The following is a 23,281-nucleotide window of genomic DNA, read 5'->3' as shown; positions in this document are numbered from 1 at the left end:
CCTATTCCTTATTATGATCTAACCAACGGCCTACATATTTATTTTCAACGTCCAATGATCCAAAAGAGTTTGGTTTCGTCAACATTTTCTAGTTTTGATCTCAATGAGTATTAGTTGAAAATAACAACAGCGGACCCCTGTTAATGGTGGTGACTGGTTGCATTGCGCATGCTCCCACGTGTCCACGTCACTTCTTACATTGTAAACGTACATGTCTTTTTCTGACCAACCCCTACCCCATACTGGCATACCATATTGCTACGTTTTCCTTTAATACATTTTTTAGTTTTTGCTATAATAGTGACAAAACTATAATGGGCCAGAACTACTGATGAAAGAGATTTAAAGCCCAATTTTCAGAATCTTTGTCATAAACCCAAAGAAAAGCGTAATCACATTCACACTCACACGCAGCCAACAAAAACATATCCTGCGTGAAACTGATTGGTTTAAACTTTAAACAGACGTAGACTTGTCTCACACCATTTAGTCAAGAAGAAAGATCAAGAGCAAAATGAGTTTAGGACACATGTCTAGGCTGAGAATGCTAGACACATGTCTAGGTTCCGTCTTATAATGATCGTTTGCAACTAAGTTCGGTATATGTTTGCATTTGGAACCTACAAAGCTTCTAGTCTTATTAAGGGATTCCTGTCTCACGGTTCAGAGGTAATCACTTAGATTTGAATACTCTCAAAATGCTGTGAACAATGAGGAAAGAAAACACGGGCATTATAAAAATGGACTGCGTGTTTGTCTCTATGACTGAACTTAGGGAGGTGTAGAGGATGACAAGACTCGCAAAAAGAGGGAGAAGATGGAGAGAGAAGCTTCTAGAGGGCAAGACGTCAAGACAAGATCACGATGAATGTCTTAAACATCATCTTTAGCAAACATAGTTTGACAAATTTTTCTTCAAACACGCAAATGCAAAGTGAAAGGGTAAATACTCATGGTTTTGCATGTACCTGTTGTACGGATGTAGCCTTGTCTTTACACTGTTTGACTTCAATTGTTGTGTCAAAGCTGAAAGTATACTAATTGTCTTGAGTAGGATACAGTTAATTCTCTGAAGATAAAGACTTTTTTTGTTCTTTAAATTCATGGCGATATTATGGTGTTTTTGTAAGCCATAAGACCGACAAATGTGCGACTTGAGTTTCGTCTAAGCTTCATAGATAAGAGTATAAGACCTTTGACAGTAACTATGGGAAAATGATGGAAAGAGTTGAGAAGCTCAAGAGAGACCATGTTGTATTAAATAATATTTTCATTTCTTTAACACAATCAAAGACTAAGATACATATAATAGCACCGAAGAACTAATAATATTTGAAAACAAACGAACACACATACTATAAAGATTCTAAATGAACCCAAATTACAACTTGTTATATATACAAAAAAGCTGCCATGTACTTTCATATCTTTGGTATTGGGTTAATTTCACCTGGTGGTGGTTATAGATAAGAGATTGAATTCACGTTCCAGTGTCCACGAAGATTCATTCTTGTTATTGATACTTAGCGTATACTCCTGGAAATACCCATTATATGTAATCACCGATACCGTTGCTCTGAAAAAGACGAGAAACACAGAAAGATTGATCATCAGGCTTTCGTGGTGTAGTTCTGTTCCAAAACTTGTCATCTCACCACAGATTCTCAAAATGGGGTTATCCTAAAATCTTACCTAAGAGACGTAAACTGTGATGGAGATGATGTTCCTTCAAGTTTGTCTATCTTTCTAACCACTGCGTAACTGTAATACAAACAAGCAACATACAATAAGCCTTTTGGGTTCTATAGCCTAATACTGTATATCATTAGCAGCCTTCAAATGAAAAGCCTCTCACCTTCTAATTCCAGAAGAAACTGCGTTGTGAAGCACATGATGATGAGCTGGATCTAGTGCATCACTCACGCTGTCTGGAAGAACCGAACCAAGAAAGCTGGTAGACCTTTTGCTTCTGAGAAGACTCTGAAACTGTTAGAAACCTCAGTAATGTGTAAGGTAAGTAAGATTCTGATTCTTGATCCTCACCTTTGGTTTATGGCCAACCTTAAAGAGAAGGCATGAATGGAGCCTGAAGAACTCGTTGCAACTAATATATCCGGAAGCTCTGTAGATGGTCCAAAAGACAGTGAATATATAGTAGATGGGTATGTTCCTCTCCTGAAACTAAATGACTGCAAAAAAAAAAAAAACAAATTAAGAATCTGTAGAAAAACGAAACGGTGATGTACCGAAAGAGTAGCTATATTCACCTTAGTAGCTTCCGAAACAAGATGGACTCGGATCAGAGTTCCTTGCTCAGATGCTGTAGCAATGTACATTCCATTTGAAGAGAGTGCAATCGCAGCCAATGGAGAACGATGTGCATCTATCTGTAATCAATATGAAAAAAAAAACAGAGAAATGGTAACATTGAGTTAGCTATAATTGAGTTCAGTATGCATCTCAGAAATCAAATTCCTATTCCAAAATTAGGTGAAGCATCAAGTAAACCTCATGTGAGACTGCAAATCCATGACGTTATAAACCAGAACAGATCCTTTCGTCACACTAGCTGGAACAGCTAAGTAGCAGGCTTCAAGACATGGTGAGAATGCAGATAGACCTGATCAAAGATAGACATTGTTATTTAATGTCTCCAACGAACTGCTAAGGTTAAAAATTTGATGAAGGAAACTTTATGAGCTAATACTACCTTTTGGATTTGGAACGGTGTCGATAGTATCAAGCATGACAAGAGAATTCAAGTCGTAAACAAATGTTTTCTCTATCAGCATAACAACAAGTCTGATAAGAATCAATCACAGAACCATGAATTGACTCTCAAAACACAAAATTTATAAACAATCAGAAGACTTAAGTTCAGTAACAAACCTTTTCTTGTTCATACGGACAGCGAGTATAGAAGTTAAAAAGTTCAATTCCCTAAGAGGTGAACCCGTTGTGGTCTTAAACAAACAAAGACGCCGTGGGGATAGAGAAGCCTATATATATATATTATGAAAATTCTCCTTAATCAAACAAGATCAAATCCGATTATTGAAAAAAAAAATGTTTCACAAACACACAAACCTGTTCACCAGCTCCAACAATGGCAAGTAGATCTGAGCTATACAACATCTCAACAATAACAAAAGCCCCAGCAGCTAACAACAAACAAATAAAAAGGCAAACAACTTCAATACATTAATAGTTTCACAAATCTAGTATTCAGACACTATCCAATCTAAAATCTACAACATTAATGAGTGTTTAACGTCTACATTACAGGAAGTTGTCTTCAATATCAGATCATATACTTTAAGATTTCAATTTTCATCTAACCAAATTTTCCTTTTCAAACCCATCAATTATAAACGCTCAAAGATTCAATTTTTAAGGACATAGACAGCAAAAAATTAGATCTTTCGATCAAAACCCAGAAACTACAAAGTGGGTAATGATAAAAAGACTTGCCTCGTTCATAGCAGAGTCGGCCTGTAGTAGAATCGAATATTTTAAAGGAATTTTTCCAACTTATCGCAAAACCACTGCAATAATCGAACAGACAACAAAAGGGCAGCTTTTGAGTTACGTTATCTTATCTGAGAATTTAAAAGACAGAGTTTTTTATTTATTTTTCATGGAATGATCGACTAAGAGAATCGAATTCACCTGTTATCTTGATTGAAAGAAACACAATAGATGGGAGAAGGAGAGGACTGATTCGCCATGTCTCCAAAAATTGTAATAGAAGACTCTTAAAATCGTCAAAGCAGCTGTTTTTAATGTCTTTCTTCTTAGTAACTCTAATTCTATATATATACTAAGTAGTAGACCCGCGCTTTAAGCGGGATTAACTGTTATTTATTTTTTGGTTATTTTATAATTGATTATCTTAATGATAATATTTTAAAATCATTTAAGTGAAAATCTATTATGTGCTTTTAAAAAAAGTTCTCAATATTTGATCAATTAAAAATCCAAGTGCTTTTTTAGTATTGTCAAAATAAATATTTAAATATAAAATATTGACTTACAAATGTAATGATTTGGATAATAAAAAAATATATGTGTGATAAAAATAACCAATTGAATTATTTATATAATAATTTTTGATATATATATTAATCTTACTGATGAAGATGTTATTAATATTAAATTGATTTTGTGATTTGCACAACTTAATAAAAATTGTTGGGAATTTAATTATCTTGAAGGCAAATTAATGTAAATAATGTGGAATGTAAGAGTTAAAACTCAAATTAGTTTTAGAGCTCTATAATACTAACACATCAGTTTTTTGGTCAAAATGTTTTCTTATTAATATATAGGGGAAGACACATCAACTTTTTGGCCAAAATGCTTCTCTATTACTCCCTCTGTATTAGAATAGATGATTTTTTGAAACTTTTCACATAAATTAAAAAAAATATTTAATGTTTAGCAATAAATATATTATTATTCATAATAACATATTTTTATAATTATTAACCAATAGTAATTTATCAAAGTTTTAAATTCTCAATAATAATTCTTGAAATTTGTAATTTTCTACTATTAATTGATAAAAAATACAGCAAATCATCTATTATGATACTAGAAAAAATCTAAAAAACCATGTATGTGTTCTGTTTTCGGCATCTTCTTCCTCTTCTTACTATTCTGTTTTTTCTCTAGAAAACGTTGTCGTTCGTTGAGTGAGATAAGATTTGTAGGTTTGTGATAAGAAAATTGAAAACGACACATGAGAGTCAAAGTTGGACAAAAGTCACACAACGCATTAAGCTTAATAGGACCACAACGGCACAAAGCAAAGCAGCTTATGAATTATGATAACAAACAAAACAAAAGATAAAAAATTCTCAGAACTGTTGATGCTATTTTGAGTGTGTGCGAGAGAGAGAGAGACAGAGCAAATCAGATTCTGGTCAAAAGAAAGAGTCAAACAAATCAGTCTCATAGTCATAGGTTTCTATCCTTTGCCATCATAATGTTTTGTTAAAAGCAAAATAACTCTCTTTTGTTTTTCATCCCAAACCCAAAACTCAAAGAAACTCACACACACACACACCTTCCAAAAAGTTAATATATACAATCAACATAAAGAACACAAAATCTCAAACTGTAGGAAATATTTTGTTTTGCATCAATTCACCAACCATTTACATGTCTATATTATAAAACTGTAGAGCTTTGTCAAATGATATCTTTCTTTCTTTCTTTCTTTCATTGTGTTATCTTGGACCAGATAATTCCATGGCAAACGAATCTAAAGGCTGATGATCATCGTCATCATCGAAAGCCGAAGAGCCAAACATTTGGTAAGTTGGATCATTGCAATGCGCGTCAAGCCTCGAGACAGAAGTAGCTGTAGACAGAGAAGATATTGTCTTGAAAGAGATATTGGCATGGTAGAAATGTGAATGGTTATGTGAAGCAGCCCATCTCTCTGCTAAACCATCTCCTTCGAGCATCAGAACTACTTCAGACATTTTAGGACGATGAGCCGGAAGATATTGCGTGCACAGCAAAGCCACTTGCAACATCTCTCCAACCTCAATCTTATCGTAGTTAGTCCCGAGTTCTCTGTCCACCAGTTCCTCTACTTTCATCTCTTCATGCAACTTCCTCACCTAAACCAAAAGATACAACATGCGGAGAAAATGTTAATCTGGTTGATCTTATAAAGTACTCAAGAAAATGGGATTCTGAGTCTCATTGCTTACCCATTCAAGCATAGCTCCTTTCTGGCTAACGGTTTTACCAAATTCAAGAGCTCTCAATCCAGTTATGAGTTCTAGCAAGAGTATACCGAACCCAAACACATCGGTTTTCTCGGACGACTGACCGGTGGAGAGATATTCAGGTGCAATGTGGCCAACCGTGCCACGAACAGCAGTTGTGACATGAGAATCCGCATGGTTAAGGAGCTTTGCAAGTCCAAAGTCACCAACAACAGCTTCAAAGCACTCGTCTAAGAGTATATTAGCTGCCTTTACATCTCTGTGAATGATCTTGGGATCACATTGCTCATGTAGATACAACAAACCTCTCGCTGCACCAATTGCTATCCTCTTCCTCATGTTCCAGTCCAAAGCCGGTTTAGCTACAAAACAGTTAACAAAATCGGTTAAAAAGCATTGAAAATGAAAGAGTTGGACCAACAGTTTCAAGAGTTAATACTAACATTTAAGCTTAAAGGCGACGCTTCCATTAGGCATGTAAGGGTAAACAAGAAGCCTTTCACCAGAAGTTGCGCAATAACCAATTAGCCGTAACAGATTCTTATGAACAGCTAAGCTAATCATCTCTAGCTCCATACGAAACTGTGAATCCCCTGAGGTTCCATTAATATCCTTCAACCGTTTCACTGCCACCATTGTCCCATCCCCAAGCTTTCCTCTGTACACATTACCAAATCCTCCAGCACCGAGGATGTTCTTGGAACTGAAACCATCTGTAGAAACATGGAGTTCTCTGAATATGAAGAAGCTTCTTAGATTCCCAAGTCCTTGAAGCCCTTCCTCTTGTTTATCTGCTAAAAAGCAAAACAATTAACTTAAACATCTTCCTGATACAAAGTTGTATAAACAAACAAGCTCAAATTCACGGACCGTTTAAGTTAAGGATCAGTAGCCTTCTTTGTTTCTTTCGATACCAACAAAAGGATCCGAGAGCAAGAATTAGTATAGCAACAAAGCCAAAGCTTACACCTAATGCTATCGCCAATTTATTAGACCTGCCTCCTACACACACTCAAGTAACCAAAATTGATTAATGAAAAAAATCATTACAATGGTTAAATTCAAGAAAAAGACAATGCAAGAACGTGAGTATTATTACTATTACCTGATGATGAGCTCAACGAAACAGAAAGAGGACTTGTACTGATTGAACCAGAACAAATCTCAGGTGGGCTGCTTCTACAAATCAAAGGATTGCCAGCAACACTAGATTCAACAGCAAAAGCAGAATCAAGACTTAGTCCTGACTTAAAATACAAGAATTTAGTGAAACCAACTTCAAATTTTGAAACTTTAAGGTATATTACTTGAAAGTCCTGGCTGGGAATTTAGGAACAGGACCACTGAGATTGTTGTAAGACAAGTCTCTGAAATTTCCAAAAAAATAAAGTTTAAAAATTCAGATACAACAAAACAAGAAAACTATTCTTCACTAGATATAAAGACAAAACTGTATACTCACAAGAAGGAGAGATGAGGAATTTGAGACAAAGAAGCAGGGAAGGGCCCAGACAGAGAGTTGTTGTTGAGTCTCCTATTTTGAAATTCAATTCGTACGAGGTTAGATGATTAATGAACTACTGATGAAAAAAACAAAAACAAAAACATCATTACAAGATTGAAGAAGCAAGCTCTTACAGATATAGGAGGCTGCTTAGCTGCTCGACGGAAACAGGAATGTCACCGGAGAATTTGTTGTTGGAAAGATCCAAGGTTTGTAATTTAGGTAAAAAACCGAGCTCCGGTGGGATTTTGCCGGAAATATTGTTGTTCTGCAATAACCTAGAATTTTAAATATACAAAATTGGAATTTGTGATTAGAGATAAACAAAAAAAAAAAAAGACAAAACTTTATAATATATAAAAACACAAGAGAGGGAGGAAGATCCGAGGATGTCGTAGTCTTACACTTGTCGGAGATTTGTGAGATTTCCGATAGACGCAGATAAACTTCCCGAGAGAGACTGACTCGGCGCTCCTCTACCAATAGAAAGAAAGAGAGAGAGAGAGAGAGAAATCGTCGCCATTAATGAACGAACTCTAGAAGCAGAAACAAAATCCGAAGAAAGAGGAAGAGAGAGAGAGAGAGAGAGCTCACAGTCCAATGACGAGGTTGTCAAGGGAGCAACTGATCATAGCCCAACTACAAGGATCAACTGAGAATTCATCCCAGTTGTTCAAAGCTCCATGAGGATCATGCAAACCGTTCTTTATATTTATCAACGCCTCCACTGTTATAAAGTTCAAAAAAAAAAAAAAAAAAGATTCAATTTTTAAAGTAACGGAAGGATAAAAGAGACAGTTTTAGTTGTTGTAATGTTTATTATACCTTCAGGGTTTCTGGGTTCAGAAGAGAGAGTAAGAGTAGTAGAGAAACAGAGGAAGAAGAAGAAGAAGAGATGATGAAGTTGAATCGTAATCATCATCGTCTGCTTTGTTACTACTACCATGGGAAAGCTTTAGCTAAGCTAACGAGGAGAGGAGTTGTAAAACAATAATTTTTAATTTTTGAAGAGAAGGGAGGAGGAGACAGCATTACTTTTTTTTTTATCGGGGGAGTGACCACAAACACACATAGAAAAAGAAGAGAAAGCAAAAGCAAAAAAGGAAGAAGAAGAAGAAATCTCGGGTTTATCAAAGAAGAAGTCTTTCTTTTTTTTGGTTCTTCTTCTTCTTCTCAAAAACAGTCTCTCTCACAGGAGGATATGAGTTTGTTGCTTAGAAAAAGGTTTGAGATGAAACGTTTAAATGAAGGAGAGAGAGAGGGAAAGAGAGGGAAAGAGAGAGAATCAGGGGAAGCTGATACGGACTGTCGGACCCGGGATGGTGGATGCTGGTCTACTCGTCTCTTTCTCTCTCAATGCATAGTGTATTTATTTTTATAATTTTCTCTTTTTTTCGTCAAACTATGGGTTTGAATGGTAAATGCGGTCAAATCCATCTGCGGTATGGATCGCTCTATTTTTAAGGTGGACTACAGACCGCTGCGAACCAATTCTATTTGTATACAAAAGCAGTTCGCAGTTGGTCCGCTGCGGTTTGGTCTCTGCTTTATTTGGACCACACCACTACAAATTACATTTGCTGAATGGTAAATAAAAAGCAGTCCAGTCCGCAGACAGATTTGTCTGCCCCAACCGCTGCAACCATTACATCCTATATATGTTACATCTTTTGTTATGTTCTATTTTTTTTTTAATTTTTAAAAAAACTCTTACTTCCATGGTAAAACGGTAAAAGCTGAAACATGATTAAAGCAAAGTGCTAGAAAATTTTGTGTATATTGAAATCTCTAATTTTATTATGCACTTTAATGTTTATTAATAAAGTAATTGGAGCCTACTCATCTAGATATAATAATATTATAGAAAATACTTCTGTTACAAAAATTTGTTTTGTTTCTCCATTTTACAGTAAAACAAAGGAGAAATTGATGTAATGTACTAGGACTACCAGTGACAGGCTAGGAGACTGGTGCACGCTAAAATGCGCTTCAACCTCTTTTCTTTTTTGTATTATAATTTGTTTGTCTTTTTCCATTTATATGAAACAATATTTTACCAGAAGGTTGTAATCTGAAATTTGGGTGTCTCCCTACCTATATTTTGGAAATTTAATGATTCGAATTATATAGAAATTATTGCATAAAAATGTCAAAACGCAACAACATGAGATAGTGAGTGATACGGGCCAAGCCTGAAAATAGGAGAGATTCCCCACACTTGCACTGATGAGTGATGAGGCTCTGATGTTACATTATTTATGATCATGTCCCTATACTTTTGATTTCTTTTCTATTTTGTCCCTCTGTTTCCTTTTGGCCCACCACCTCCTACTTTCGTATTAAATTAATCGAACGATCTAATTATTACATCTTTGTCTTTTTTTCTTATTTTATTACTTTTCTATCTTTTTCTCCTTTCAATCACGTCTTACTTTACTGCAATAACATTCATGACCCCCACGTTTCGAATGTATGTTTTTTTTTTTTGGGATAAAGTTTTCGGGAAAAATGCAAGAAAATAATTTAAAGTTTTTGTTAAGATGTACAACTAATAAATATTCAATCATGCATTTTGCCCATTTGCATCGTGCGTAACGATGCACCCAAACTCGTAGTGTTAAAAAGAAACTTGGTTAGGGCTAGTGGGTATCACAAAGTCACAATAAGGAACAGTATCACAAAAGAAAACTAGCTCTTCCTTCATTTCGATAAGGAAGGAACAGTGTCACAATCTTATATAAAGGGTTTTGTGCAAAAAAAACCTTCCAAATAATTTTTTTTTCAAGAAAACCTTCCACCTTAAATAAATGCAAGTCAATACTGCAATCTCAAAAGTCACCCGCAATATAACCCTTCTCTGTATCGATGACGTGGCAATTTGAAAATCTTGCTGTTTTGAAGACAAAAAAATGGCAAAACATTTGAGATTTATTTTTTAATAAAAATTGAAAAGAAAATGTACTTGTTTGTGACCGCGATCGGGCGATCCTCCATTTGTGACCGACAATGAACAAGAGAAATCCACACATTTTGTTCCTTCTTTTTTGCTTCATTTTAAGTTGAATTTGTGTAACCTTTATACACACGTAAATATTAAAACTGAAACTTTGTGAGATTTAGACAATAGTCATTGAAACTGAATTTCAAACTTAGTGAATTATGATTTAGACAAAAGACAACTATGAAACTCAAAACCCAAAACATAACTACATAAGTGAATGCTTAAATCTGAAACTAATCATGAAACAAAACTCAAAGTCTAACAAAAAACATAGAGAACTCAAATTCAAATGCAACCTAAAACTAAAACTGAAATCTGAAACATTGGTAATCAGATCCGTTATTTGTGAGCGAATGTGATTTTGTAAGTAGAGAAAACACATGTTAAGGCTCAAATCTGAAACCTCTAATCATGAAACAGAACCAAAACTCTTATGATAAAATCAAATACAATCAAACTCAAATCTGAAACTTGTTTCTTCTCAACTAACCCACTAATAGACTAACATTGCATAAAAGAAACTGAAACATATTTTCAAATTTAAAACAAAACTGAAACATATTCTCAATTCAAACTAAAAAAAAACTTGCAATCGTTGGGTGTGTAAAGGAGAAGAGGAGAGAAAGGACTGAGGAGAAGAGGCAGAAATTGGGAGTGGTGGTTCCTTGATGTCGAAGACTTGGACAGTGCCGGAGAGATCGCAGGCGGCGAAAAGGTGTGCCATTGGAACGGAAACAGACAGAGGAGACAACATCACGAAAGGAGAAACGGCGGGAGGAGGAAAGAGAGAGGGAGACAGAGGCGGAGTGAGCGACGACCAAGGATTGTGAGGGTAGAGAGAGAGAAAGACAAGGCGGAGACGGAGGAGACGAGAAAAGAGATTTTTGTAAAAAAAATTATTAAAAATAAATCTCAAATGCTTTGCCATTTTATTGTCTTCAAAACAGCAAGATTTTCATATTGCCACATCATCGATACAGAGAAGGGTTATATTGCGGGTGACTTTTGAGATTGCAGTATTGACTTGCATTTATTTGAGGTGGAGGGTTTTCTTGCAAAAAAAAATTATTTAGAGGGTTTTTTTACACAAAACCCTTATATAAAAAGTGTAAGATAGGTAAATGATTATGCTTAAATGTCTAGTTAGTTGTGTCTAAAGTCAGATCATTGACTCATAACTTGTATACTATAATAGTAAGTGTGTAGATCCACCATAAAATATTATACGTAAGCATAACACGTATATACAAAGACGAAATCAATAGTAACATCAAATTGTGCACAGAATGTAATTGCCTTGATGACTAAAAACCATTGAAATGAATTTGGATCGATCTTGGTGTACCAAAGTAACTACGAAAGAAAACCAGAGGAGGAAAAGTAAGTAAAGAGGTGGCCAAAAAATGCCGAATTGGGATGAGCAAGATGAGGTAAGCAGCGAGATGCTTTGCAACCAATTACCTTGTTTACTTCTGTCACACATTATCAATGACAATGATCCAACTGCATCATCTTTGTACTTGTGATCAATACATATTATTCCCTAATTAACTTTCAAAATTTGCTATAATAAAAGAATCACAAATGATTTAACATCACAATTAGATCTATCATAAATATGCATGTCGCTATAAACAATCCAACCGAATTTGAAAAAGAGTAGTTAATGAACTTTCGTGTCTTTCACTAAAGGGGAGGAAGATTGGATGATGGGACAAATCCAATCTTATTATGCGTTTTTGAACACTGTTTCAATATTCTTGCACAATAATGTAAAGCATAAGAGATAGAATTGTGGAAACCCATTATTAAAATAGAATCATCTTCCCAATAATTTGTACCGCATACAAAAATTTGGATATATTTCTCTTCTCAACTTTTTCTTAATAATGTTTGTTTCATCATTTTTTTCGGCCGGGACCATATTCTGATATGCATAAATTGCACCAATTATAAAATGCTTTATTCCATTGAAGTCTTACAAAAAATTATTGCAACTTTATTTTTTCTCTGTTACATGGATATGCTATGTGACTAGTTCAATAAATGTGTAGCAGAGAACAGTAATAGTTGTGCATATCCTAGCAGCAATGGAGCCTGAGTCATCATCAATCATAAAATTTAATTAGTGGAACTTGAAGTCATTAATATAGCGTTTTTTAAAAAGTGAAAACTTGATGAATTTTATTACCAAACTGTACTCCATAATTATTTAAACTGGAAAATGGAGTTAAAAAGTTGAAGTTAAAATAAAGGGGAGAAAAAGAGAGAGAGAGAAAAAGAAGAGAGGCAGCAAATCTTCGTCGGAGTGCGTTTATTATTCGTCTGCGATTACCCATGGCCAGCCTTATATAATATGGATATGGTGTCGACCAATCGACCTGATTCTTCCACGTTCTGTAATCTTTTTACTTCTTTCTTTACCATTCTTGTCAAAGATTAAAAACACACCAGGACTGATACACACATCACATATATAAGAAAACTGAAAAATTACATGACGTGTAGAAGAAATACAAATTGAACTGAGGGCTTTAGTGGGTTAGTAGTTTACTAGTTAGATTAGTACACGATTTACTGGTTTTGTTGTCAACAGCAAAAAAAAAAAAAAAGGAAAAGGAAAGTACACAGTAAAAAAATAGAGATTGTGTAATTATGGATTAACCGATGATAATAAACAATGGAACAAATCAACAAAACGTACCTTATAATGGTCAAAATTCGGACGACGGTGGCTAAATTTTGGACTAGGAATGGCTTCATGTGATTATAGGCCCAAAAGGCTAAAACTTTGAGCCCAGCCCATGTGAATATGTTGCACTTGCTTGTGTGGTGTTGAAGGAGGAGTATATCAGTGTATGTATGTATGCTGCTCATATTTCCGAGTAAGTTGGTCCAACCCCCTTCAATGCGATTGACAAAGAGTCAAAGAACATTGTACCGATCAAAAACGAGGTTTGTTGCTCATACTAATTGTAAATGTTCCTTTGTTAAATACATATTTGCATATATTGCATGAGATCTACCAAGTAGTTAAAGGCATATGCAGTGTGCACATTGTTATATGCCTCGAGATACAGCTTTTGTTAATGGAAATTTTTCAATATGTATCTGTTTAATTAGTAAATATGGTTGATACACGCAGACCCATGTACTGTGTGATGTGACATTTTGTTTTGGGCTTCGAGAACACAAGAAAGTGGAAACCCCTCATTTCCCAAGAATACTGTAGCAAAAAAACCTAAAATAGTAATAGTAATTAAATCTTTCGAAAATTGAATTAGTAATCAAGACTATAGCACAAGTGTTTAGGCCTGATTTATTGATTTTTAACTTGCAGTTCGAACATTCTTGCATGGAATACTCTATACCTCTCTTTCTCTCTTACTTTTAAGCTTACTTTACAATTGCGTCATTTCATCAATTTCTTAGATTAAGCATATGCACCTAATCAGCAACAATTGACTAATGTACGTACTACCTAGTGATTGAGTAATAATTATAACATAATGGTAAATATATCTCCCCTATATATAAAAAAAAAAAAACAGCTATCCGATTTGATGAAAGGCACGTTTTCCGAGACAAATAGAAATCTAGAACCAAAAGACATATCTCTCTCTCTCTGTGTTCCTTTTCCTCTGTTTGTGTCGTCAATAAAACACATAAAGTTAAATTTAAGTACACAGACATGCAGTATCTTTATCACCCTATAGTCATAATTTCTTAGAAAGTGACAAATCGAGAAATCAGAAGATTTTTTTTAGTTAAAATAAAAAAATAGCTTGAAATTAAAATGAATATCCTTGCATCTTCCAGCGAAGCTCTTGCATAATTGACAAAAGTATATATGAAAAAAAAAAGAGCTCACAGTTTAAATAGTTGATAAATAAACAAGTTATGTAGTTTAATGAATGAAGTATATATGAGATCATACTTCAAAAATGTAAAATTTAAGAGAAGAAAAAACAGAGAAAGTGATATAATGTGACAAGGAGATTGAGCCATTTCCGCCAATATCACTACTTCCCAAACCGTCAACACAATGTTTTTTGGGTTTTAATAAGGAGAAGAGGATTATAAATTAAAGACATAAAGAAAAAATGAATCTGATCAACGACATTTGAAGAGTAATGAAACTAACTATTCATTCTTCTCTAACGGAAATGTTCTTCTTGAGACCTCCATCATTGTTGCAGCATACTGATAAGTACCCTCCATTCTTTTCTTCTACCAAACAAAGAGAAAGGAACAAAAAAGTTAGATAAGACGTAATGAACAGTAACAAGTGAGAAAGAGAGAAGAGTGGGTTTTGGTGAATACTAATGATGATGATGAAGAAGAAGAAGAAGAATAGTGTGTGAATCAGAAGACAAGATAAGGATACATGTTTGCTTCTCCTTCTTGCTTTTGTCACCTTTTATGGATTCTTCTCAGCTTTTTTCGGTTCTTTTTATTCGTTTCGTCTGAGAGAAGCCTCCTTTTGTGTAAAACTTACCTTCTCTCTCTCTCACTCTCTCTCTTTCTCCAAAGCTGTGGCCACTAAATACGACTGTCATAAACTGTCTAATTTAGTAAATAGACTTTATTTGGTAATTAGTTTTTTTAAGCAACTAAAAATTTAAAATTCTGCAGTTTTGCTGCAACCAATCAACATTTGTCAAGTCTCAAGTGGATTTCCGAAAAGAGGTACATCACATTTACAATAGTCATACATTTATCAAGTATTTTCATGTGAAAAATAAGTTATTAATTTATTCTAAAATTTAACGTAATCCCTAAAATATATATATATATGGCAAGATCAATGCTCAAGACCATCTTGCTCAAAACCATCTTGCTCAAAATCGTTCCTCCGTTTGTTCATCTACTGTTTGAGTTTTTCTATTTTTTTATACCCAAGATCAGTGTAAAAGATGCTGCGTTGTAGATTGCTTAATGATTTGGGTGAAAGGTAAAAGGCTCGTTAGTATATAACTATATATATACATGCGTGTAATACTAACTCCAATCTGTCGGTGTTCATAAAAGTAAATCAAACTATATTCTAGTAGAATAACGGTTTGCATCTATTCCGAACTAGTTTTAGTTAACCGGTGGTTATATAGATGATTATTATGTTAGTCAACTTCCCACTAAACTCATTGCTAAGTTTCTTTAATTTGATATGTTACACACTTAAATAAAATAAACACTGCATAGAGAAGTGAAAAAGTTCTATTACTCTAGAACATGTGCTCCCTGATCGAGGCTCGGTTTTATCGAGACGACCACCAAAAAACCCTACACATATTGTCATATTTTCATAAACACTTTATATTTTCCATAGACACCATAAATAATGCATAAGAAAAAACACACTAATCTAGTTTAACCGAACCGATATTGAAAAGAATTGGTAGGTGTTGATTATGGCTGCAGAAGAGAAAGATCTGAAGGCGTAAGAGCGACACGTGTACGGCGATGGTAAGAAGAAGCTAAAAGAATAGAAATAGAGGTTGAAAGCACGTAGGCAATGACTTGTGAGGTGAAATGACAAAGAGCAAAGGCAAAAAAAAAAAAAAAAGAGATTTACGAATGAGACAGAATGTCTGAGGAAACGTCAGCTTCTTCTGTTTATTGGCTCTTTCACTTCTCTAAACCTAATTTTTGTTATGGCCCTTTTTTTTATAGGTTTGTTTCCTAAATCCAAAAAACAATTTGAAGCCTATATGGACCATATGGTGTGGGATTATTTGAAAGGGACCAACAAAACTGAACCTGCCCATTAATTTGAATAGGGTAAACAAATCAGAAGAGTGAAACATTGGTACCACGATAAGTCACTTGGTTATCAATGTTAGATTTTATGTTCTCAAATTCTAATCTCCCCTGAAAATTTATATGATTTACGTCTCAACAAGTACTATAAAATGCTCGTTCGAACTAACAAAAAAATTATGGACCAAAAAGGTTAAAATTTCTTAACCAGAAAATGCAGCAGGTCTGGAATAAAAAAAGATTGTGGACCACAAATTTTACACTTCCGATCTTAACTATATTCAAAACAACAAATAATCAAAATAAAAGATCTTCCACGTTAAACTATAGTTTATATAAAGATTACACAATCCCAATATATACCATATCCAAACAAACAATTGCACATGATATACAGTATAACTAATTACATAAAAAAGGTCAGGAAAAAGGGATGAAAAGAAGAGGACATCTTAAAAAAGGAAAGTTGAGAACAGAGCTGAGAAAAAGGACTCAAATTTTTTAACAAAAACCAAAAGATTCGAATCAGAAATTTCATCATCATACAAGAAAACGAACTTTGCATGTGTACTCTTGCATGGTTATTTTTCTTTTCTAATGTGTATTCTTTGATCTTTTTGATTCGCTTTCTCATCTTTGCTTTGTTCTTTTGTTTGAACAATTGATTAAGATTACTGTTTTAGATATACTAATAAACTAGGGATTGGATCCGCACATACGTGCGGGTTAATTGTATAAGAACTAAGTTTGTAATTAAGTTTAGATTATGCGGAGTTACATTTGTAATTATGAATGTTAAAAATGTTATTAACATTCATAATCTAACTTTGTACCAATTTATTTTCAGTTTGGTTTGGAAAGAAGATGATTAGATTTAAGTACATTAAAAAATAGTAAGAAAAATGTAGTATATCTGTTTATATGTTTCTGGAACCCGTCCCATCCTATATACGGTATGTCCCTTTTTTTTTTTAATCTTATAACTGTGGTTTTAATAATATTTTATCAATTCGAGATTGTATATTTTAGTCCAACAAATAAGGAAGTAAGTTTATTTGTAAATATAATTATTTGGTATAACATTTATAACATAAACTTATATTGGTTTACCTTCATCAAATTTCTAAACGTTTGAAATAATAACCGCTCCACCATAAATTTTGGATTCACAGAAAATTTAATTTAACTATCGTAATTTTATAATCTCATCTTAATATATTTATTTCTTGTTCTTTTTTCTCTGAAAAATATTTTATATAATGTTTTTAGTTTTTTAAAAATTACCCGTTCCCGTCTAGTATCTAATCTTCCCTGTACATTAGAGTTTTTAATTAATTATGTATTAGTAAAAATAAAATTATTTGGGGTTAATTTCTGTGAACTAAACCTATGGACCAACCCGCACTTTTGTGCATGGTTTTTAATTTTTTTAACTTGTTTAAATTGTTTATATTAGACAATTTATTAAAAATAGTGAGAAGACCTATAATATATAAATTTTGACAGAAAACATAAATTTGTCTAATTTAGTTCAACCCAAGTCTTTATGAGTCATAATTATAGAAGTGCATTCTAATAAGTATTGATAAAATAAAAAATGAAGTTCAAAATATTAAAAAACTAATATTATTATTAGTTTGGTAAAAATAAAAGAAAAATAAAAAAATAATGAGTCAAAACAGTATATGCAATTCAATTTGATCATGTAGAAGTAATAAAAAACTTTTTCAAAGTTGTAAAGGTCGCATTCATAAAAATTACATATTCAAAATATAACTTTGTAATTAATTATTTTAAATGAAACTTTCTGATTGTTTGTTTAAATAGATATATGTCATGTTTTTTTTGTTTTTATGGTATCTCTAAGTGTGCTCCCTAATTAATATTGTAGATATATGATTATTTGTTTCTATCTAAATTGTATCAAATTGATTTGTTTTTTTCCGTAAAGATCTCACAATTTAAAACCAAATCAAATATGTTTATATATATATATATAATTTTCGATTTAAATTTTTTGATTATTATGGAAGCAAACTTTAAACTTTAAACCATTTCCAAAAATAGAGGGTAATTTTTATTTTATAATTAATTTCGTAATTATTGTTTCCGTAAAGATTAGATTTTTGACTAACAGTTTTTGTTACCATATATTGTTTATTTTTTAATTTTTAATTATATAAGTAATTGAACCTGTTTGTTAACATGGATATATGTCATGTTTTTTTTTATGGTTTTTGTATCCCTAAGTGTGCTCCCAATTAATAGATATATATATATCTATATAATTTTTGATTTAAATTATTTGATTATTATGGAAGCAAACTTTAAACTTTAAACCATTTCCAAAATATAGGGTAATTTTTGTTTTATAATTAATTTCGTAATTATTGTTTCCATAAATATTAGATTTTTGACTAACAGTTTTTTGTTTACCTTATATTGTTTATCTTTTTATTTTTAATTATATAAGTAATTGAACCTGTTTGGCAACATGGATATATGTCATGTTTTTTATTTTTTTATATTCCTAACTTTGCTCCCCAATTAATAGTATAGATATACGTTGGAGAGGAAGAAAAAAGAGACAAAAACATACTTTCATCTAGAAAAGACGACTGGTTTAAGACGAATTTAAAAAGTTGAAGCTTAATCATATGTTTACGTCCAAATCCTTAAGATTTACTACTTGAAGTTGAAACAATGATGAGTAGTTTTTCTTAAGAGGCTGGCTTTGTTAGTGATGGGAAGCCTAGTTGTTTACCTTCTTAGCCTTGGATTAACTCTTAAGGGCCAATGTTTGTCAACCGTAGTAGTATGAAGCCCTTTCCGAAACCTAAAAGGTCCACGACATTGCTCCAACTGGCAATTAGACGTAATATTTCTTGTTAACAACGAGATTATTCGAATTTCATATTCGTAGTTTGTTTGACGTCGCTGATTCTTTATACAACGAGATTATTGGACCGATATATATATTTAATAATTTAAAAACGCGAAACTGAGAAATGTCAACCCATCTTGGAACGGCGGAGAAATAGTCAAATGTGCGATAAATTTGATTTTGCAACAAACCTTACATACTTTGTTTTAGTTAAAAGGCTTAATATTTTTGTTTCAATGACGCAACTCCGAAAACGAATGATATGCACATACCTATTTTCACATAGAAGCAAAACCAAATCGTTTTTCAAGAGTCGGTGCACGCAACGTATGCTTTTCTTTTGAGATTTAAGAGTGCTGTTAGTCGACGTATCAAAAAAGTACCTATTTCTTGTTTGTTTCTAGTTTCTAGTTTCTACTAACATCGATAACTTTAATTTTAATAATGACCAATTTCCAGAACAATAGGTCAAGTTAAAGTAATATATTCAATACAGTTGTATAATTTGGTACAATTGCTTTTGTTAGTGTGTGTGTTAAAAGTGAGTTAGACAAACCAAAAATAAGAAGGTTTACTGAAACACGAGTGTAACTAAAATGCGCGTCATTTTAATTGCTTTTGGCAGGTGACCCAGTGTAATAAATAACTTACTAACAATTCCATATTGTTATTGGTTGTCCACATTGGCCCATGTTATAATAATAACGCTATGAAATTGATATCCATGGTCAACAACGGTTGCCCACCACTGATTAATTGCCTTTATAACTTTATTTCTGAATAATAAAACAAAAGATTTGTATCACTTATATTAAAAAAAAAAGTTTGATATGATAAAATTCAAAAAATATTACATAAAACGTGGGAAATGAAAAAAAAAACCAGTAGGTAGGTCGACCAAATCCAATCTGATATAAATTTCACACCATACGTACGTTAGTTATTTCATCTCCACTGCTCTCTCTCTCTTTTCTAATAATTTTTTCATTCGCCGGCAAAAATGGTGGAGCAGAAAAGATTCGCTCTGTTTCTTGCGGCTTTGGACTCAGAGTTTGTCAAGAAAACGTACGGGGGATACCACAACGTGTTCGTGTCAACGTTTGGAGACGAAGGAGAGCAGTGGGACTCGTTTAGGGTTGTCAGCGGTGAGTTTCCCGATGAGAAAGATCTCGACAAGTACGATGGCTTTGTTATCAGCGGAAGCGTTCACGATGCCTTCGAGAACTATGATTGGATCCTTAAGCTCTGTGATCTTGTCAAGAAGATTGACCAGATGAAGAAGAAAATTCTTGGCATCTGCTTTGGTCACCAGGTTCTTTTCATTCTTTGTTTGTTTTTTTTGGATTTTTTATTGTCATCTAATTTTGACTTATTGGTTAGAAATCATTTTTATTAGTGAATTTTTGAATAGGTATGTAAACATCCCCTGTTTTTTATTTCATGATTTTTTTGTTAGTTCTAAGCTTCTAAATCTAAATTGAACACCCATTTTTTTGCATAATATTGAGTGTAATGTTAATGATGCTCGTTTAGAGAAACATATTCCAATTTATGAATGATTAATTGACCGTTTCCGTGAAGATATGAAATGATCAAAGTACATCATCATCATCATTAATTAATAACTAGTGGATTATTCAATAAGCATGACAGCGAAACTTAAGATCTACAAAATGGGTTAAGGATTAAAAGATTAAGTATCTGATTTAAAGTTAAAAATTAATGTATATCACATTTGGTATAATACTATAATGTATCTGATTAAAAGATTCTTCCAACTGACAAGAAAAATGTGGTTTTGAGGGTTGTGTTAGTGTTAGCGTTGTGTTATTACTCGGATGATTCATCAAACTTAATGCATGTTGTTGTTAGATAAAACAATGTTTCTCCTAATTAAAAAAACTTACGATTCTCCGTTTAGATCATAGCCAGAGTAAGGGGAGGAACAGTAGGAAGAGCAAGGAAGGGACCAGAACTAAAGCTTGGAGACATAACCATCGTGAAGGATGCGATTAAGCCAGGAAGTTACTTCGGAGACGAGGTTCCTGAGACCATAGCGATCATCAAATGCCACCAGGACGAAGTCTTGGTGCTCCCAGAAACTGCTAAAGTGCTTGCCTACTCCGCAAACTACGAGGTGGAGATGTTCTCTATTGAGGATCATCTGTTCTGTATTCAAGGACACCCCGAGTATAACAAAGAGATTCTCTTCCATCTTGTTGATCGTGTTCTTGGTCAAGGCCTCGTCCCGGTTCGTTTTTTTTGCCCCCTTAACTCTGATTAATTTACATAATACACAATTTTTTATATAGAAAAATTGCGAATTATAACTTTGATACAGAGAGTATTGATGGATTCTGGATTAAAATATTCACCAGATCGAATTAGAATAACTATAGACTAGGGCGTTGTTGTTTAGTCACTTTAATTTAGTACACCTCATCATATGTGACAACACTGACAAGAATCGAATCGAATGAATATAAAATGTTTAAGAATCGATTGAAATATTAATGAGAAACAAAGTGTAGAATATTTTCTAATGTAGAATATTTTCTAAGAAATATGAAAATTATGTATGCAGCAAGAGTTTGCGGATGCGGCAAAGGCAACGATGGAGAAAAGGGGAGCAGACAGAAAGCTTTGGGAGAAGATTTGCAAGAACTTCCTCAAAGGCATGCAGAGTTCCGACTAACTAGTTTCACTACTACCAGATTACCTATTTGGCGCTCTTGTCATACTGGAAACATTTATGGATTTTTATTACTTACTTCATTATTCCTGTTCAATGTAGTAGAGAATAACCTATTAGTCTCCAGCGTGACTTATTCCTGTGTTATACTTTTATACCATTAATAAATATGAATTAAGTAACTAAATTATTTTAAAACCTATAAATACGGTTTTCTTTTTGTCAACACTCAACAACTATATATATATTTTTTAATAAGTCGAGTTTAATAAGTCTCAATTCGAAGAAACATTGTTTACGGTTGAAGTTGAACACGAATGGTGTGTGGAAAATTATCTGTTTTAGTATTACTTCGTTTACAAATAAAATGAAAATAGAAAAATGTAAGAAACTTCTTTTACGTAGTTCAGTTTCCTCCCGACATAATTTTGTTAAATGAAATCTTATATAATAAGAGAAGGTTTCTTCTAAACTTTGTTTGAGGTGATGACATCTGACACTTTATATAATTGACACTTGTCCATTGCTAATTAAATATATATATGGCCACAATTGTCAACTTAATCTCTTGGTAATTAAAATATTTAACAAACAAACAAATGAGATCTGAACATGCAGCCCATGTGTTTCTCTTTCTCCCATACGGTATTTAAATTGAAGCTCAAATTTAGTTTTAGTTTTGTATTCTGCTTTTGAAAACGTAAAGTCTTGCCATCAAAGTAAATTAAGTCATTTGATAATTGCTTTCTTATTTATTTCCAATTAAATATTAGTAATTTGTTTTCCATAAAATTATAATCCAACAGAATTCAATCTCTCTCTCTCAATCTACTGGGAATCAACACCCCCACCCCACACACTAACTACGCATTTAAAAATGTTACAAGCTAAAAAAATTGCTCTTTACTCTACTCTAGAGTTACTCTCTAACGATGACCACCAGTAAAAATAGGATTGTTTTTAGGAATCTCCATACTTTAGAAGAAACAATCTCTTACTCAGCTTTAAGTGTCTCTTTCTAGACGAAATTGTAAATCAACTACCTAATCCACACCACACCTATCTCACATACTGTATATTAAAAACTTCCTCTCTAACTAATTTTTTACTTGCTTTCAGACATGCAACTTGCCTATCTAAGTTCGAAGATATGTTGATTTGGGGAAAGCAGTGTCTCTCCTTGGGAAAAACTTGCCATTGAAACACATGCCAAACTTCTTACACTCTGGACAGACTATTTATATTTGAATGCAATNATGCAACATCGTCAACCCAATGGTTTTTGAACTCCAACAATTCCGCAAAAGATATTATATTTCATATACATCTGGTTAATTCTGTATTTGTTTTTTCTCCATTCTCCAACATGTAATATATATTGCTTCCAATTAAATCAGTTTTTGTCTTACTTTTCACATCAGTTTTTCCCAATATTCGTATAATAATCTTTTAAATGAACAACAATCTTATAGTCTTTAATATTTTCCCCAGTAACTATTTCAAGGCAAGTCATGTCCCTTCAATTTTAGTTGGCAAAATTTATTAAAACCCAAAAGATTTGTACATGATTGAACAAATAGAGACTTACGTCAAATAACAAGGATGGAGGCCAGGTAATATGACCAATTTATATTTTATTTTTACTACTATTACTTAAAACATCGTCTTGATATTTTTAAGGAACATTTGTTTTTGGTGT

At 33.1% G+C, this 23,281-nt stretch overlaps 3 protein-coding genes and 1 long non-coding RNA gene across 5 annotated transcripts in view; 1 reads left to right on the top strand and 3 right to left on the bottom strand.

Annotated features, from left to right (window-relative positions):
• Positions 1,332 to 3,770, bottom strand: LOC104730261 (autophagy-related protein 18b-like). The gene is made up of 11 exons (XM_010449403.2): positions 3,670 to 3,770; positions 3,472 to 3,545; positions 3,088 to 3,161; positions 2,890 to 2,999; positions 2,711 to 2,802; positions 2,511 to 2,620; positions 2,268 to 2,390; positions 2,044 to 2,189; positions 1,856 to 1,969; positions 1,693 to 1,761; positions 1,332 to 1,576 (listed from the first exon to the last, which is right to left on the bottom strand). Exons 1-11 carry the CDS (start codon positions 3,726 to 3,728, stop codon positions 1,447 to 1,449), a joined length of 1,101 nt encoding a protein of 366 aa, XP_010447705.2. The 5' UTR covers positions 3,729 to 3,770; the 3' UTR covers positions 1,332 to 1,446.
• Positions 5,070 to 8,577, bottom strand: LOC104730260 (probable LRR receptor-like serine/threonine-protein kinase At4g30520). Its single transcript, XM_010449402.2, has 11 exons — positions 8,071 to 8,577; positions 7,840 to 7,972; positions 7,650 to 7,721; positions 7,380 to 7,523; positions 7,204 to 7,275; positions 7,049 to 7,108; positions 6,847 to 6,947; positions 6,612 to 6,743; positions 6,185 to 6,532; positions 5,724 to 6,103; positions 5,070 to 5,630 (listed from the first exon to the last, which is right to left on the bottom strand). Exons 1-11 carry the CDS (start codon positions 8,189 to 8,191, stop codon positions 5,232 to 5,234), a joined length of 1,962 nt encoding a protein of 653 aa, XP_010447704.1. The 5' UTR covers positions 8,192 to 8,577; the 3' UTR covers positions 5,070 to 5,231.
• Positions 14,199 to 14,766, bottom strand: LOC104730259. Its single transcript, XR_758411.2, has 2 exons — positions 14,570 to 14,766; positions 14,199 to 14,476 (listed from the first exon to the last, which is right to left on the bottom strand). It is a non-coding gene; the product is annotated as an uncharacterized LOC104730259 (long non-coding RNA).
• The window catches only part of LOC104730258 (gamma-glutamyl peptidase 1), a 16,547-nt gene continuing 13,042 nt past the window's right edge, over positions 19,777 to 23,281 (top strand). Inside the window, exons 1-3 of one of the 2 annotated variants that reach the window (XM_010449400.2) lie at positions 19,784 to 20,202; positions 20,812 to 21,141; positions 21,475 to 21,772. In XM_010449400.2, coding sequence (XP_010447702.1) covers positions 19,891 to 20,202; positions 20,812 to 21,141; positions 21,475 to 21,585 — 753 coding nt within the window. In that variant the 5' untranslated portion in view covers positions 19,784 to 19,890 and the 3' untranslated portion in view covers positions 21,586 to 21,772. Of the gene's footprint in view, positions 20,203 to 20,811; positions 21,142 to 21,474; positions 21,773 to 23,281 lie in introns of those variants that run through there. The other variant, XM_010449401.2, reaches the window with a different exon arrangement.

Source organism: Camelina sativa, chromosome 12, assembly GCF_000633955.1.
Source record: "Camelina sativa cultivar DH55 chromosome 12, Cs, whole genome shotgun sequence".
In the NCBI taxonomy this organism is placed as follows: Eukaryota; Viridiplantae; Streptophyta; class Magnoliopsida; order Brassicales; family Brassicaceae; genus Camelina; species Camelina sativa.
This window is presented reverse-complemented; position numbering and strand designations above follow the sequence as displayed.